Here is a 13,916-nt window from a genome sequence, read left to right as displayed (position 1 = left end):
CCCAGCCCACACCCGGTCCCCGGCCCTGCCCCCCACCCAACCGCCTTTATAATCCAGGCGCCAGTAAACAAACACGGGAATAAATATTCTCAAACTATTAACCGTTTCCAAGTGAAACAGGGGAAAGCCCGGGGGACTGGCCGGGTCCTGCCTCTTGGTTTCCACAAAGGAGTAAACTGAGGCACTGCACCCCCACAACCCCCATCTGATGTGAAAAGAGGAATGGGGCCGAGCAGGCCGCCTGCTCAGGGGATGCCGGCCCTCCCCACCCTCCGCGCCCCCGGCCGGCTCCTCCCTCCCTGGCTCCCGCCCTGCAGAGGAGCCACAAGGTGATCCCACATCCACCATCCACCGTCGCCCTAAATCATTAATGAGGGAAGCAGCTGGCGGGCAAGGCTGGGGGGAGGCCGGGCGGCTCCTGCAGTGGGGGGGGCATCCACCCGACTCGCGCGAGCCGGGCACCGAGTGTGGGGACCCCGAGCCCCCGCCCCGCCCTGGCACAGGCATCCCTTCCTACGGGGCAGGGGGACACACCGGCGCCTCCCAGCCCCGGATCCCCCGACCCTGGTCGTCAGTGTGAGTTCGCCCCCGCGCCCCCGGCCGTGTCACCTCGGCGTTCCAGGCCCACCAGGGGCGGCCCGAGCCCCGGGGTCCTCGCTCTGCAGCCGCCGGGCCGCACTAACCCTGGCCCGAGCTCGAGTTTCCCTCGGGGAGCCCAGCGCGTTGTAGACATTAGAGGGCTCATCCTCAATGGGGGGGGGGGGGGGCTCCTGCTAGGGGAACGTTGGCAAAGGCCCTGGGGCAGGGGCGCACGACCCGTAAATCGGGGCGCCCGGGGCGAGGGGCTTGCCGGGCTGCAAGGTGGCCTCGGGCTTCCTCCAAGTGGGTTTTAACACGACTCTGAGTCCAGTCGCTCCCCGGCCCCCATGCCCTAGAGAAGGCGGACGGGCGGTGCTGCTGGCGCCCCGGAAGCCAGCTCCCAGGGGAGCCCGTGGTGGGGGGGGGCAGATCCCCGGATCCCCCGGGACATTCCCGGTTAGCGACCCTGAGCTCCAGATGCGCTCGGCGCGGCGAGGTTTGGGCCCGGCCGGGAGGCCTCGGTGCAGGGAGCGGCGGCCCCAGGACCTTGGCACCGCCCGCGGCGCCGACGTGCAGGAGTGTCCTGCGCTCGGGTCCACCCAGGCCTGCACCCCTGCGCGGCGCGGACGTCCCCTGGCCGCCGGGACGGAGATGCAAGTGCCCAGCCCCGGGGCGACCCCTGAGCACCGCCCGCCCGCCACGTCCGAGGTCAGCAGCGCAAACGGCGCCGCGGCCCAGCCCGGGTGGCGCTCGGCCGCCTCCTCCGCCCCGCGAGCCGCTCCCCCGCGAGCAAGGGCCCAGCCGCGAGCAGCCCTCTAGGCCACGTGCCCAAAAGCAAGATGGAACCGGCAGGTTCCCTGCCCGACCCCAAGATGGCGACGCACCGCCCTCTACCCTCACGCCCGTGGACGACCCCTGCCCGTTTGCAAGATGGCGGCGGCCTGGGGGAAAGCACGCTTCCCGCCGCCTGACTCGCCACGTACCCACTCTCAAGATGGCTTCTCCCGCAGAGCCGCCCGCAGGCGAGCAGTCCGCTCACTGGCTTACGCTCGGGGATATGGTCCCGCCTTCTCTCCCCTCCCCCGTCTCCACGGGTCGTTTCCGCCTCGAGCCCTGACGGACGGACGGCTCCCCCAATGGCCGCCCGCCGTTCCCCTTGGCCCCGCCCCCCGCGCGACGTCCTAGCCATTGGGAGGTGCCGGCTGGGGCCCGCGGCGCCCGCCCCGCCCCCTCCCCGTGGCGGGAGCCAATGGGCAGAGCGCGCGGGGGACGTGTTCGGGCGTCTCCGCCATTTTGTGAGTCTATAACTCGGAGCCGTTGGGTCGGTTCCTGCTATTCCGGCGCCTCCACTCCGTCCCCTGCGGGTCTCCTCTGTGTGCAATGGACGGGTAAGCACTGCCTCGCCGCGCCCCGCGACGGCCTCCTCGCGCTCCAGCTTCCCCCTCGCCGCCGCCCCGGGCTGTTCGGGGCCGCGGCCCGCGCGTCGCTGCGCCTCCGCCCGGGTTCGCGGGCGCCTCCGAGGTCCCTCCCCTCCGCGGGCCTGGGGCGCGGGCGTGCGGGAGGCTGCCGGGGGCTGCGGAGCGGGCGGCGCCTCCGGGCCGTGGGGGAGGGGGCGGGCCGGGCCCAAGCCCCGCTCGCTTCCGGCCTCCGCGCGCCTCGTCGCGAACGCACGCGGCGGCCGCGCGGCCCTTCCCGCTTCCCGTCCGCGCCTCGCGTGCGCGCGCGCGCGCACGCGTCAGGCTTCGCGCGCGCAGCGTGAGCCTTGCGGCGCCCCGTACCCCCTTCCCGCGCGCCGCCGGGCCCCCGCGCCTGCGTGCGCAGCTCCCCGCGGCCCCGCCGAGCTGTGCGCGTGCGCGGCCTTTCCCGCCGCGCGGACTCTGCCCTCGGCCTCCCCCGCCCGCCGCGGGCCCGGGCGCGGCCCCGAGACGCCGCCCTCCTCCTGCCCGGAAGGGCGCGGGCCCTCCTCCGCCCCCGCCGGCCGCCGGCCCCTCCCCGGCTGCCCACAAAGGATGGCCGCGCGCCCGGCCCCCCGCCCCCCCTTTGTTCCCGCCCGCGGGGGGCGCTCCCGGCCGCCGAGCGGAGCCCCCGGGGCCCCGGCGCCGTCGAGCTGCCCGAGCCTGGCCGGCCCAGACCTTTGTCTTCGGGCCGCGGGGTCCGGGTGGGCAGGGGCGAGGCGGCCGGAAGCGGCTTTCCGCGGGGCTGTCTCCTTCCCGCGTGCCCGGGCTCGGCCCCGGCGGGCCGCCCGCTTCTCTCCTGCCCCCCGGGCGGGTGCGGCGGCCCGGATGCCGGGGGTCACGTGCGCCGGCGCCGGGGCTGGAAATGATAGGTTTCGGGGCTGGGCCGGGGCAGGCGGCGGGGCGGAGGGGTCGGGGGCCGCGGCCGGGCCGCCGGTGGGAAGCCCGGGAGCCGCGTGCCTTTCATTCTTGGGGTTTGCTGGGAAGCTCGCTCTTGGCGCGGGGAGGTTCTGAGTCCGTGGACGGGAGTTCGTGAGTTTTGCCCGGAGCAGTGGGGAGGGGAGAGGAGGGGAGCGGCCCCGGGGCAGGGAGGGGCGCCCCAGGGGGTGGGCCCGCAGCTCGGCTTCCCGGGCTGGACGGGAGGAGCCGAGCCCGCCCCGAAGCAGGGGGAGGCGGTGCAGGCGGGGCGGGCGCACGGGGGCTCCGGGGCCTTGAGCTGCGGGAGCCCTGGGCCGGCGCCGGGCGAGGCCGCAGGGCTCAGCCGCCAGTAGCCATGTTTCCTTCCCGCCTTCATGGCCCGCCTGGGGCAGGGAGAAAGTCCAGTCACGCGGAGCCGGGTTGATGAGTAACCTGTGAATTTTATCTGATCGCCTTAGCTGAGCCGTCTCCCTTCCTCAGGAACGTTCCATCTCCGACTTTGAGTCCCCATTTGTTCCCCGGATCCAGGGCTCTGGCCCCAGGGCCTAGGAGCCCCCGTTTTCACTGGGGGGCTCGTCCCTGCTGGAAACACTTTCTGAGCACTTCCATTGTTTAGGAAAGCAGACCCCAGTGTTTGGACCTCAGCTGGAGCCTCCAGGGTCTCTCCTGGGGCTTTGAAGAGGGGGCGTCTTTGTCTGTGGGCAGGTCGGGGGCGGGGCTGGGGTCTTGCTGGGAGGGAGGGAAGCTGAAACACAATGGTGGCTCCTTTTCAAGTTGAGGTTACAGGACGACGTTCACTTCCCTGCCTTCAGTGGTCTAGTTGGCAGAAGGCCTCCTGGGGGCAGGGGGCGTCATGCTGCCAGAGGCCAAGCTGTGGCCTTGGGGGGCTCTCTGGGGGGCCCCCTGGAGCCCCGGGCAGGGATGGGACAGGGAGGGCTCCTGCCCGGCCTTTCCCACCTGCTGAGATGGGGAGCACACCTGGCTAACTGTTGTCCTTTTTCTCTCTCTACAGCATTGTCCCAGATATAGCAGTTGGTACAAAGGTAGGCACTTCGGGCTCGGCTTCCTCACTGTGCTTGCTCGGCCTGAGTTCACGGCAACCATGTGGGCCTGTCTGCTCCTGCCACAGAGCGCTCCCCTTGTTCTTGTCTGGTGTGCAGACCCCCTCCTCTTTACCAGTTCTGTCCCAGGCTTTGGTCTCGGGCCTCATGGGCTCGTGGCCCCTCAACAGCAAATGCACCTTTGGCCTTCATGTGGCCCTTTTCTTCCCAGCTGAAATCTAGAACTGGCGAGAGGCCTGCTTGTGCATGTTGCCAGTTGAGGCAGGCCGTGCGGGGCTGAAGGGGGCATCTGCACACCCCTGGATTGATGGTCAGCCCATGCTTACATCTCCAAGCAGGCTGTGAGGAGGGTGGTGGGACCAGGGGACACGCGGCGTTTCTGCGGCAGTTTGGGCCTCCTTTTGATGTTGTGGTTTGGATGTTTTTGCTCTAAAAGGTTCCATAGACTTTCTGAGGTCAGGGAAAAGCGGAGCACCACATTCTTTCTGTGCAGGACTTCTGTTACTTGTGTCTGAGTAGCAGGGAAGGCAAGTGTCCGAGCACAAAGCTGGCAGAGGTTATCTCCCCACAGTGAGGGGGGCTGAGGTGGCTCTGCCCCCACCGCGCCCGGGAATGTGACCTCCCGGGGAATCCTGGGGCTGACTTCGCTCTGCTGGTTAGTCGCTTACCAGCTCCAGGCTGTGTCCCTGCCCTGGCTGGGAGCCAGGGGAGTCCCCCCTCCCTGGCCGTGGTTCCTGAGCTCCCTGAGCTCCCTGCAGGTGGCTCAAGTGACCTGAGCAGCCAGCCAGCCAGCTGGTTTCTGGTCAGTCGGCCATGGTGCCTGGGCTGGGTTTCACTTTTCCCAAGTGGGTTCTTGTCTTCACACGCTGCCTGTCCTGATCTTCCTGTAGATAAAACCTGTTTGTTCAGTGGCAGGAGGGGAGAGGGACTTTCATTTGGAGCATTTGTAACAATCACAGAAAATGTCTGGATTGCAAGTAATCCTCCCCCTTTCTGTGGGAGCTGCTTTCCAGCTGGAACAGCTCTTCAGCGGTTGTCCTTGGAAGGGTCCCCTCTGGGCCATCCTGTTCCCAAGGGACCTTTGCTTCCAGAGTAAGCTGCTCAGACAGAAACCCGGGGGTGCTCTCGGGGGGGGGGCACTATCTCCCACCCGAGGCTGAGGTGCTCCGCCAGCAGGGCCCCCCTGAATCTGCCCCCCGGCCTACCCAGTGGGGTTGCACAAGTTGTGGGATGGGAGCGGTGTGGAGGTTCTCGGCTACCCATCGAGGAAGAGAAGGTCCTCGCATCTGCATCTGCGGTTCACGGCAGAGCTGCCCTGAGCTCAGCAGCCAGTACACTGCTTGAGGAGTTTTTTCCCCGGTAGATGCTAATGCTAGTGGGGCCCAGCTGTGCCCACATCCCAAGGCCTGTGGGTGGCCTTGATGTCACCGTGGCTGTGGGGTGTTGTTGAGGGAATGGGAGTGGGAGCTGACAAGTGGGCACTTTGCCCTCAGAGACGCAGGGTGGGGGCCAGGAATGCTGCCACTGGTGGAAGTCGCAGCCCACCCGTCACTAGTCAAAGCCTGGGGCACAGAAGCCCGTTTAGAGGCTGCGTGGCCAGTCGATGGCGGATCCTTGTGAGCCTGTGGGGGGCATGTCAGGGCCCCCGAGTCCAGAGAGAAAAGGCTTTCTTGAGGCTCAGGCAGGTGGGATCTTGACGTGTCTCTACTCGGCGTGTGTCCTGAGTATCTGGGGTCCCACGTGGGCCTTTGTCTGGGCCGCGCTCACTGGGGAGTCCTGAAGCCCCCTGCTTGGCATCAGGACAGCCTGCAGCTGGTTGGTGGTTTTTGACATTTTGTTTCATCGTGTTAGAGGATGGCCTGAGAGTCTGTTCATTCCTTTCTGAATCCTGGTGCCGAGTGTGGGCACTTCTCTGCATCCGTGGCCTCCAGACTCGTGTGCTGGGGGGATCTCCGCAGATGCTCACCCGTCCTGAGGTGGTGGTTTGGGAACAAGCCCACCGAAGCTGCCTCCGCTGCCTGGGGCAGCCATTCCTGGTCCTTACCCAGAGGGCAGTCCGTACACCTCTTGGGCCTTGTTCAGCCGGGCTGCTGGGCGTGGAGGCTCGGAGGGGTCTGCGGGCAGCCCAGCACTGGTGGGGGAGGCTCCTGGCGGGAGATGGGGGGTGAGTGGCTGCCAGGCAGGCTGCTTGGAGGAGGGGCCGAGAGGAGGCGGCGGTCCTTGACATGAACAGGTGGGAAAGGCAGCTTGAGGGCGAAGGGCTGAGGCGGTGGAGGCCCAGGTGGGCTGGTCTTTCCTGTTCGGCGGGGCAGCGCAGGCCTCAACCCCTCCTGGTTCCAGGTGACAGGGTTCAGGCCCCAGACCTGGGCCCTGGGCTGCCGGGGGCAGAGGCGGGCAGTGGGAGCCCAGTCTGTGAGGCTCGTGGGTCTCTGGTGCTTGGGTCCCGTGCAGCTGCTCGCCTTGCGTGGAGTGCTTCTGTCCTCTGGCCTTACCCAGGGGAGGGAGGGCTGCCTGCCTGCCTTCTAGCCCCGGGTCCGGCAGATGCTCTGGGCAGTGGTCTGAAAGCAGCCAGGGGGCAGGAGGTCTGTGGAAGGACAGCAGCAGGCTGCAAGTCACGGAGCCAGGCGAGGGCGGGCACCCACGCTGCTTCCTTGGGGCCTTGGCGGGCTCAGCTGGGTGCCCCCGCTCCTCACTGGATCGCGCTGCCTGCTGTGCGGAGAGGTAGTATTTCTGTCTGTCCCAGAGCCACGGGGGCGAGGCTCAGGTTCCCTCAGACGCCTGGAAAATAGGGCAGGCTCCTGTGGCTCAGCAAGTGGCTGCAGCGCGACAAGGGGGCTTTGTTCCCTGGGCCTGCCAGCAGCCCTGTGGTCGTCGAAGATGGTCTTACGGTTGTGACGTGGGCAGGGCTCAGCCCCAAGTGGCTGTTGGTGTGAGGCCCCGTCCGCACAGGAAGGGGCCTGCAGAACGTGGATTGGAAGTGACAGACCTGCGGAGCCCCTACAGGTGGCAGGTCCTCGACCCCTGCTTTGGAAAAGGATCAGCGTCTTGAGATTAGGACCATGAGGCATTGGGGAGGGAGGTGCGGTCTTTTCTCCAGGCCAAGTTGCAGAGGGGGGGGCACAGCGGGTCTGGGGGGTGGGCTGGTGTCCCGCTCTGCTCCACACACCCCGTCTCTCTTCCAGCGGGGATCCGACGAGCTTTTCTCTGCCTGTGTCACTAACGGACCCTTTATCATGAGCAGCAACTCAGCCTCTGCAGGTAAGGCCCTGAGCACGGTCGGGTCCCCCTGGCTGTCAGGTCCCTGGCTGTGGCTGCCCCTCCTGTCCCCGCACGTGCGCTCGGCTGCTCTGGAGGACGCTCGGGGTGAATCAGCCCTGCCGTTGTGACCTGGGGCCTGGTTGATTGTCGCCTGGCTTCCCTGTGGGCGGGCACCAGGCATGGGGACTGCCGTGTCCTTGCAGTGACTTTCCACAGTCTGGGAAGAAGCGGGTTCTGGGGAGAGGGGCAGATTGCTTCATGGGGGCCTGGACGGTGCTTGATGCCATAGAAACTACTTGTTTTTTCAGCAAATGGGAACGACAGCAAGAAATTCAAGGGTGACAACAGAAGTGCAGGTGTGCCCTCCAGAGTGATCCACATCCGGAAGCTCCCCGGTGACGTCACGGAGGGCGAGGTCATTTCCCTGGGACTGCCCTTCGGGAAGGTCACCAACCTCCTGATGCTGAAAGGAAAAAATCAGGTACCTGCCTCAGCCACGTGCGCCCCCTGTCCCAGGAAGGCCCCGGGGGTCTGGTCCCGGCTCACACCCCTGCCCTGCCAGGCCTTCATCGAGATGAACACAGAGGAGGCCGCCAACACCATGGTGAACTATTACACCTCCGTGACGCCTGTGCTGCGAGGCCAGCCCATCTACATCCAGTTCTCTAACCACAAGGAGCTCAAGACGGACAGCTCGCCCAACCAGGCAGTAGGTCTCGGGGTCTGGGGTGCAGTGCCCTCGGGTGAGAAGCAGGTCACGGCGTGGAACTCGTGGCGCTAACTCCCCCTGCCCCCACAGCGAGCCCAGGCAGCGCTACAGGCCGTGAACTCCGTGCAGTCAGGAAACCTGGCCCTGGCCGCCTCGGCTGCCGCGGTGGACGCTGGGATGGCCATGGCTGGCCAGAGCCCGGTGCTCCGGATCATCGTGGAGAACCTCTTCTACCCAGTGACTTTGGACGTGCTCCACCAGGTGAGGCCACCGCAAGCATGTGGCGAGCTGCCCCAGACCCCGGCTCTGGCTGTCCCCGGGCGGAGGTTGACGGCTCCTTTTCTTGCAGATCTTCTCCAAGTTTGGCACCGTTTTGAAAATCATCACTTTCACCAAGAATAACCAGTTTCAGGCGCTGCTGCAGTATGCCGACCCTGTGAGCGCCCAGCACGCCAAGCTGGTGAGTGGGGCCCTGGGATGCCCGCCCGGCCAGCGCGGGGCCCGCAGCCGCTCACCGCGCTCTCCCCGCAGTCGCTGGACGGCCAGAACATCTACAACGCCTGCTGCACGCTCCGCATCGACTTCTCCAAGCTCACCAGCCTCAACGTCAAGTACAACAACGACAAGAGTCGTGACTACACGCGCCCGGACCTGCCTTCTGGCGACAGCCAGCCCTCGCTGGACCAGACCATGGCTGCTGCCTTCGGTAAGACTCCTGGCGCGGTGCCCAGGACCACTGCGTGCCGCGGGAGGCGAGGATGTGTAGCTCAGTCTCAGTGCCCCAGGCGCCCCGTGACGCTGACTCTGTGCCCAGGGAGGTTGGAGCGAGTTGCTCCTTAAAGTGGCCAGGACTGCCCACTGGGTGTGGGGTCGCGGACACACACAGCCCTCGCTCGCGGCGGAGGTGGTGGGTGCGATGATTAGTGTCTCATTTGTTTCTAGGTGCACCTGGTATAATGTCAGCCTCTCCGTATGCAGGAGCTGGTTTCCCTCCCACCTTTGCAATTCCTCAAGCTGCAGGTACTCAAACGCTTGACCTTGGTCCCGTCGATTGTGCATGCCCACACACCTTTCCAGTAGCTCTGCTTCCACGGGCACCTGACGTGGGCGCAGGCTCGGGGGGAGCCCGCCTTCCTGGGTGCGGGTCTCTGGGTTCCCCGAGGAGCCTGGACAGGGCAGTCATAGGACAGGGCCGTGCACAGAATCCGCTAACCCCACAGTCTCTGGTCTGGTTCCCTTAAAGCACCTCCCGGGCGAGGACGAGCGCGCACGGTGGTTGGAGGGATGTGTCCTTAGTAGATGAATTTAAGTGGCCTGGTAAGCAGAGCGGCATGAGCCGGGTGGGCGCACCTGAACGTCCCTCCCGGGGGCCGGCCTGCCCTTGTGACAAGGCACGGGCCTGCTGTGTCCCGCCCGGTTGTCGTCTGCATGGTGACGGGCACCTGCATGCACGCACGGCGGAGGCCCGCCTGGGGCTCGATTCTGCATCCACTGAGCGGAGCTTTTGTACTGTTTGGCGCATGTAGACGGGTCCAAACCCGGCGCACCTTGTGCTGTGAGGAGAGCGAGGAGGCGCCAGCAAGGCTGCGCGGTGGGCACCGGGCCCAGAGTGGCCACGGCACCTCCTGCGTGTTTCCTTTGCATGAGGACGGGCAGGACCAGTGCTCGCCTCTTGGCAGAGATCCTGGGCGCCGCCGCTCACCTCTCGACCGCCTCCTCCCCTCTCCCCCCTCCAGGCCTCTCCGTTCCTAACGTGCACGGGGCCCTGGCTCCTCTAGCCATCCCGTCGGCGGCAGCGGCGGCGGCAGCGGCGGGCCGGATCGCCATCCCGGGCCTGGCAGGAGCAGGAAATTCTGTCCTCCTGGTCAGCAACCTCAACCCCGAGGTACGTGCCTCTTCTTTCCAGGCTGTGCGTCCCGGAAGCACGAGCGGGGGAGTCACACTCTGGGATCTTAGTGCACACGGCAGCAGGCCGAGCTCCTGTCCGCCCCAGGCGCCGGGGGCCCTCTGGGGCCTCCCCCCACCCCCGGCCCGGGGCACGGTGCAGCCCCTCTGCACTGGCCCACTCCCTGCCTCCTTCCTTGGCGCTCAGAGTTCTCTTGTTCTCCTTTACGCCTTGGTTTACGTTTCCAGTTCGTAATACGCAGAGTTGAAATGGTTTTCGATAAGTGAAAGCAGCCCTCCTAGTCTGGCCCAGCGAGGCGCGGTCTGAAGAGGCCTGCCTGTGGCCGAGGGGCGGCGCCCGCAGCCGCGGTCCCGGGGGTGGCGATCCTGCGCCCAAGCCCGGGGCTGCCTTTGGCTCAGAGGGAGCTTGGGTGAGCTGACGAGGGCTCGCGGTCTCTAACTGCTGAAACATGGGACCGGCTTTAATGAGCGTCTCAGACTGTTCTGTCCTCTGTCTGCCCCTCCTGTGACTTCCTGGCCGAGGCGGCCGCGGCTCTCCGGGCCGGCACTAGAAGCCCTCCACTAACAGACTCCGCCTTGTGCTTGTGTGAGCCTGGTTCAGAGGCCCGTCCGCGGCGAGCAGGAGCCTCGAGCAGGAGCGGGAGGCGGCCGCGGGGTCTCCTCGGGGTCTCCTGCCCGCCGCGGGGAAGGGCGCTCTCCTGCCTGTTCCGCGAGGTGAACCCGTGACTGTGTAATGTGTGTAGATCTTGACTGATGGAGCGCTCGTATTTCTTATGTATTTACTGACCTGTGTTTTTTTGCTACTTTTTTTCTTTTCTCCCCTTCCCCTTTCCCAATTTTTTTTCTTGCCCTGATCCGGAATTTCTTTGCCAACTGACTGCACGGTACTTCTGCTTCCTGTTGTTGCTTGAAACAAAACAAAACCATAAATAAATAAAAAAACAAAATTCCCCCTCAAACCCTGCTCTCCGGAAACCAACCTGCCCTTGAATATTAACATCCTGACAACTTCATCATCCATCAACCTGCACGCCTGCGGGGCTGCCTCCTCGTGGTGGACGATTGGCAACTCGCCCCTTGACCTCTCCCTTTCCCTGTCCCTCGCTGCCTTGCTCTGCTGTCCTCTAAAGAGAGTCACACCCCAAAGCCTCTTTATTCTTTTCGGTATGTTATCATTCACACTTTTATTACCTTGTTTTCATTTAATTGAGGTTATTTTTGACGCCCTAAGATGTACTATGAGTTTGCAGTTGGGCATCTGCCTCGTTACGTGGCTTGCCTTCGGTTTGCGTATTTATCCTGATTCCGTAGACGCATGGTTTATTGCCCTGCATGCTTTTCGAAGAGTTAAACGTGTTGGTAGCATGCTAAAGTGATGGTTCTTGGCAATTGACCTTTCCTGGATTTTATGACTTCTCTGCTGAACGTAGTCTTCTGGTAACATCCCCTGTGACTAGACGCAGGTGCCCAGAGGCAGAATAAGCAAACCTTCAGGAAGAGCCAGCCCTGTGCGGGGTGTGCGGGGCGTGGGGGCTGGCGGGGGAGGCGGCGGCGGGGCCCCGGGCGGCTCAGTGCCCCTGTCCCTGCGCTCTTGAAGGCGTGTACGGCGACGTGCAGCGGGTGAAGATCTTGTTCAATAAGAAGGAGAACGCCCTGGTGCAGATGGCCGACGGGAGCCAGGCTCAGCTGGGTAAGGGCACCGGGGCACGAGGAGCAGCGGGTGGGGGGGCCGGCCCCTGCCCGGGGCGCCGTGGGTCACCCGCGTCCTGCCTCCCCAGCCATGAGCCACCTGAACGGGCACAAGCTGCACGGAAAGCCGGTGCGCATTACGCTGTCCAAGCACCAGAACGTGCAGCTGCCCCGCGAGGGCCAGGAGGACCAGGGCCTCACCAAGGACTACGGCAATTCACCCCTGCACCGCTTCAAGAAGCCGGGCTCCAAGAACTTCCAGAACATCTTTCCACCCTCGGCCACCCTGCACCTGTCCAACATCCCGTATGTGCTGGGGGGGAGTGGGGTGGGGGTGGGGGGCCGCTCCCCGAGGAGCAGCGATTGAGCCCCTTGTCCGCCCCCAGGCCCTCTGTGTCCGAGGATGACCTCAAGATCCTCTTCTCCAGCAATGGCGGGATCGTCAAGGGCTTCAAGTTCTTCCAGTGAGTGTGGGCCCCGCCCCCTCGTCACGGCCCCGCCCCCTCGTCGTGGGCCCCGCCCCGGTCCCCCACGTGCCCTGACTGGGTCCCCCCCACACCCCTCTCCCCCCCCAGGAAGGACCGCAAGATGGCCCTGATCCAGATGGGTTCGGTGGAGGAGGCCATCCAGGCGCTCATCGACCTGCACAACCACGACCTGGGCGAGAACCACCACCTGCGGGTCTCCTTCTCCAAGTCCACCATCTAGGGCCGCCGCGGACCAGCCTGCCGGCGCCCGGCCACAACTTCCATCATTCCAGAGAAAAGCCACTTTAAAAAGCAGCTGAAGTGACCTTAAAAAGACCAGAGATTTTATTTTTTTAAAAGAGAAATCAGTTTACCTGTTTTTAAAAAAATTAAATCCGATTCACCTTGCTCACCCTGGGGAGATGGGGTGCCGGCCTCAGGCTCCGGGTGACGAGTGGACAGTGCACCCCGCTCCCTCCCCAGCCCCCCCAGCCCGTGCCTTCTGCAGCCTCTGTGGGGTGGGCGCTCCCAAACCTCGACTCGGCTTTCTTGTGCCTTAAAACCCGCTGCTGTGGCAGGGCCCTCTCGCGGCAGCAGACGCGGGGGCCGGGGGCGGTGGGCCTCCCGCGTGGATCACGCGCCTGGTGCAGCGGGAGGCCGTGAGCTGCAGGGTCCAGCCGGCACCCCCAATCCGTTTAATCAAGTGTGTGATTCTCCCCATCCCTGGCCCCAGGGACCCCAGCGCGGGGCGAGACCCCGAGGGTGCCGTCCCTGTCCTTCAGCTCGGAGCTCTGTGTCCACTGTAACCTCTGTATTATGCTTTGATGCAGTTGCAGACATCTGTGCCTAGCAATATTTCCAGTTGACCAAATATTCTAATCTTTTTTCATTTATATGCAAAAGAAATAGTTTTAAGTAACTTTTTATATAGCAAGATAAAAATGGTATGAGTGTAATCTCCGTTTCCTACTTGTGGTATGACCTTGCATACTGTACTTTTCTATTTTATTCCTTGTAATGAAGTCGCAGGGCAGGATCTAGTTTCCAGGGCGGGCCGGCTGGGGGCCGGTGCAGGGGCCCCGGTCCTTCCCATGACACCTCCAGATGCCTTACTCACACCTAACCTGTCCTCCTGCGGGGGGACAAGCGCTCTTAAACGTTCAGGGTTTCCTCTTTCCTGCAGATTTTGGACCAAAGTTTGTTTTTTGGGTTTTTTTTTTTTTTCTTTTTTTTTGTCTGCCTCTAACGCTGGGGCCCCAGAAGGTGGGACAGCGGCCCCCAAGTCTTAACTGTCTCCCGCACATCGTCCTGCACTCACGGGTCCAAGGGGCTCCCGTGCTGGCCAGCCCCTCCCTCGGGCCTGGACCCTCAGAGAGTCCGTGTTGGGGTGGAACAAGGGTGTAAATATTTATAGTTTTTTTATACCTGTTGTAAAACGAGGGGCAGCAAACGTGGTTTTTTATAAAGGTGACACAGATGTATATTTTGGTAACCCGCACTTACAGGCTCAGTATTGTGACGGGGAGCGCGGCGCATTCCACGGCCCGCCCCGGCGGCTTGTAATGCAGAGAGAACCGAATTAAAGCGATTTTACAACTCCTACCTTTTCTGTAGGCTCATTCTTCCCGTCCCCACTGTAGAGGGCAGCTGGCCAGTCTGCTGGACTTTGAATAAATGTCTCTGCACCCTGCACTCGATTTCCCTTTTTATTCCGCCTGCTCGTCTTCACTGCTGTTTCCTCCTCTGAGTTTAGCTCTCCCTCCCCTCCCCTCTCCTCCCCTCCCCTCCCCTCTCCTCCCCTCCCCTCCCCTCCCCTCCCCCTGGGCAGAGCGGGTCAAGGTGGGGGCCTAGGCTCTGGCCGCCCTGCAGCTGCCCC

General features: G+C 64.2%; 1 protein-coding gene across 4 annotated transcripts; it reads left to right on the top strand.

The window, feature by feature from the left end:
* The first annotated feature begins 1,769 nt into the window (after positions 1 to 1,769).
* On the top strand, positions 1,770 to 13,732 carry PTBP1 (polypyrimidine tract binding protein 1). 4 transcript variants are annotated; one of them, XM_072722067.1, is made up of 15 exons: positions 1,770 to 1,967; positions 3,964 to 3,994; positions 7,195 to 7,270; positions 7,579 to 7,751; positions 7,833 to 7,979; positions 8,070 to 8,240; positions 8,329 to 8,439; positions 8,511 to 8,685; positions 8,922 to 8,999; positions 9,716 to 9,864; positions 11,015 to 11,048; positions 11,482 to 11,574; positions 11,663 to 11,879; positions 11,960 to 12,037; positions 12,149 to 13,732. In XM_072722067.1, exons 1-15 carry the CDS (start codon positions 1,960 to 1,962, stop codon positions 12,279 to 12,281), a joined length of 1,674 nt encoding a protein of 557 aa, XP_072578168.1. In that variant the 5' UTR covers positions 1,770 to 1,959; the 3' UTR covers positions 12,282 to 13,732. The 4 variants fall into 4 exon arrangements, with proteins under 4 accessions (XP_072578168.1, XP_072578169.1, XP_072578167.1 ...); XM_072722065.1 differs by lacking the exon at positions 1,770 to 1,967 and adding an exon at positions 2,792 to 3,065; XM_072722068.1 differs by lacking the exon at positions 8,922 to 8,999 and having other exon boundaries at positions 1,818 to 1,967.
* The last annotated feature ends 184 nt before the right edge of the window (positions 13,733 to 13,916 follow it).

This window comes from Vulpes vulpes, chromosome 9 (assembly GCF_048418805.1).
Source record: "Vulpes vulpes isolate BD-2025 chromosome 9, VulVul3, whole genome shotgun sequence".
Classification (NCBI taxonomy): Eukaryota; Metazoa; Chordata; class Mammalia; order Carnivora; family Canidae; genus Vulpes; species Vulpes vulpes.
The sequence above is the reverse complement of the archived record's forward strand: the minus strand, read 5'-3'. Positions and strand labels throughout refer to the sequence as shown.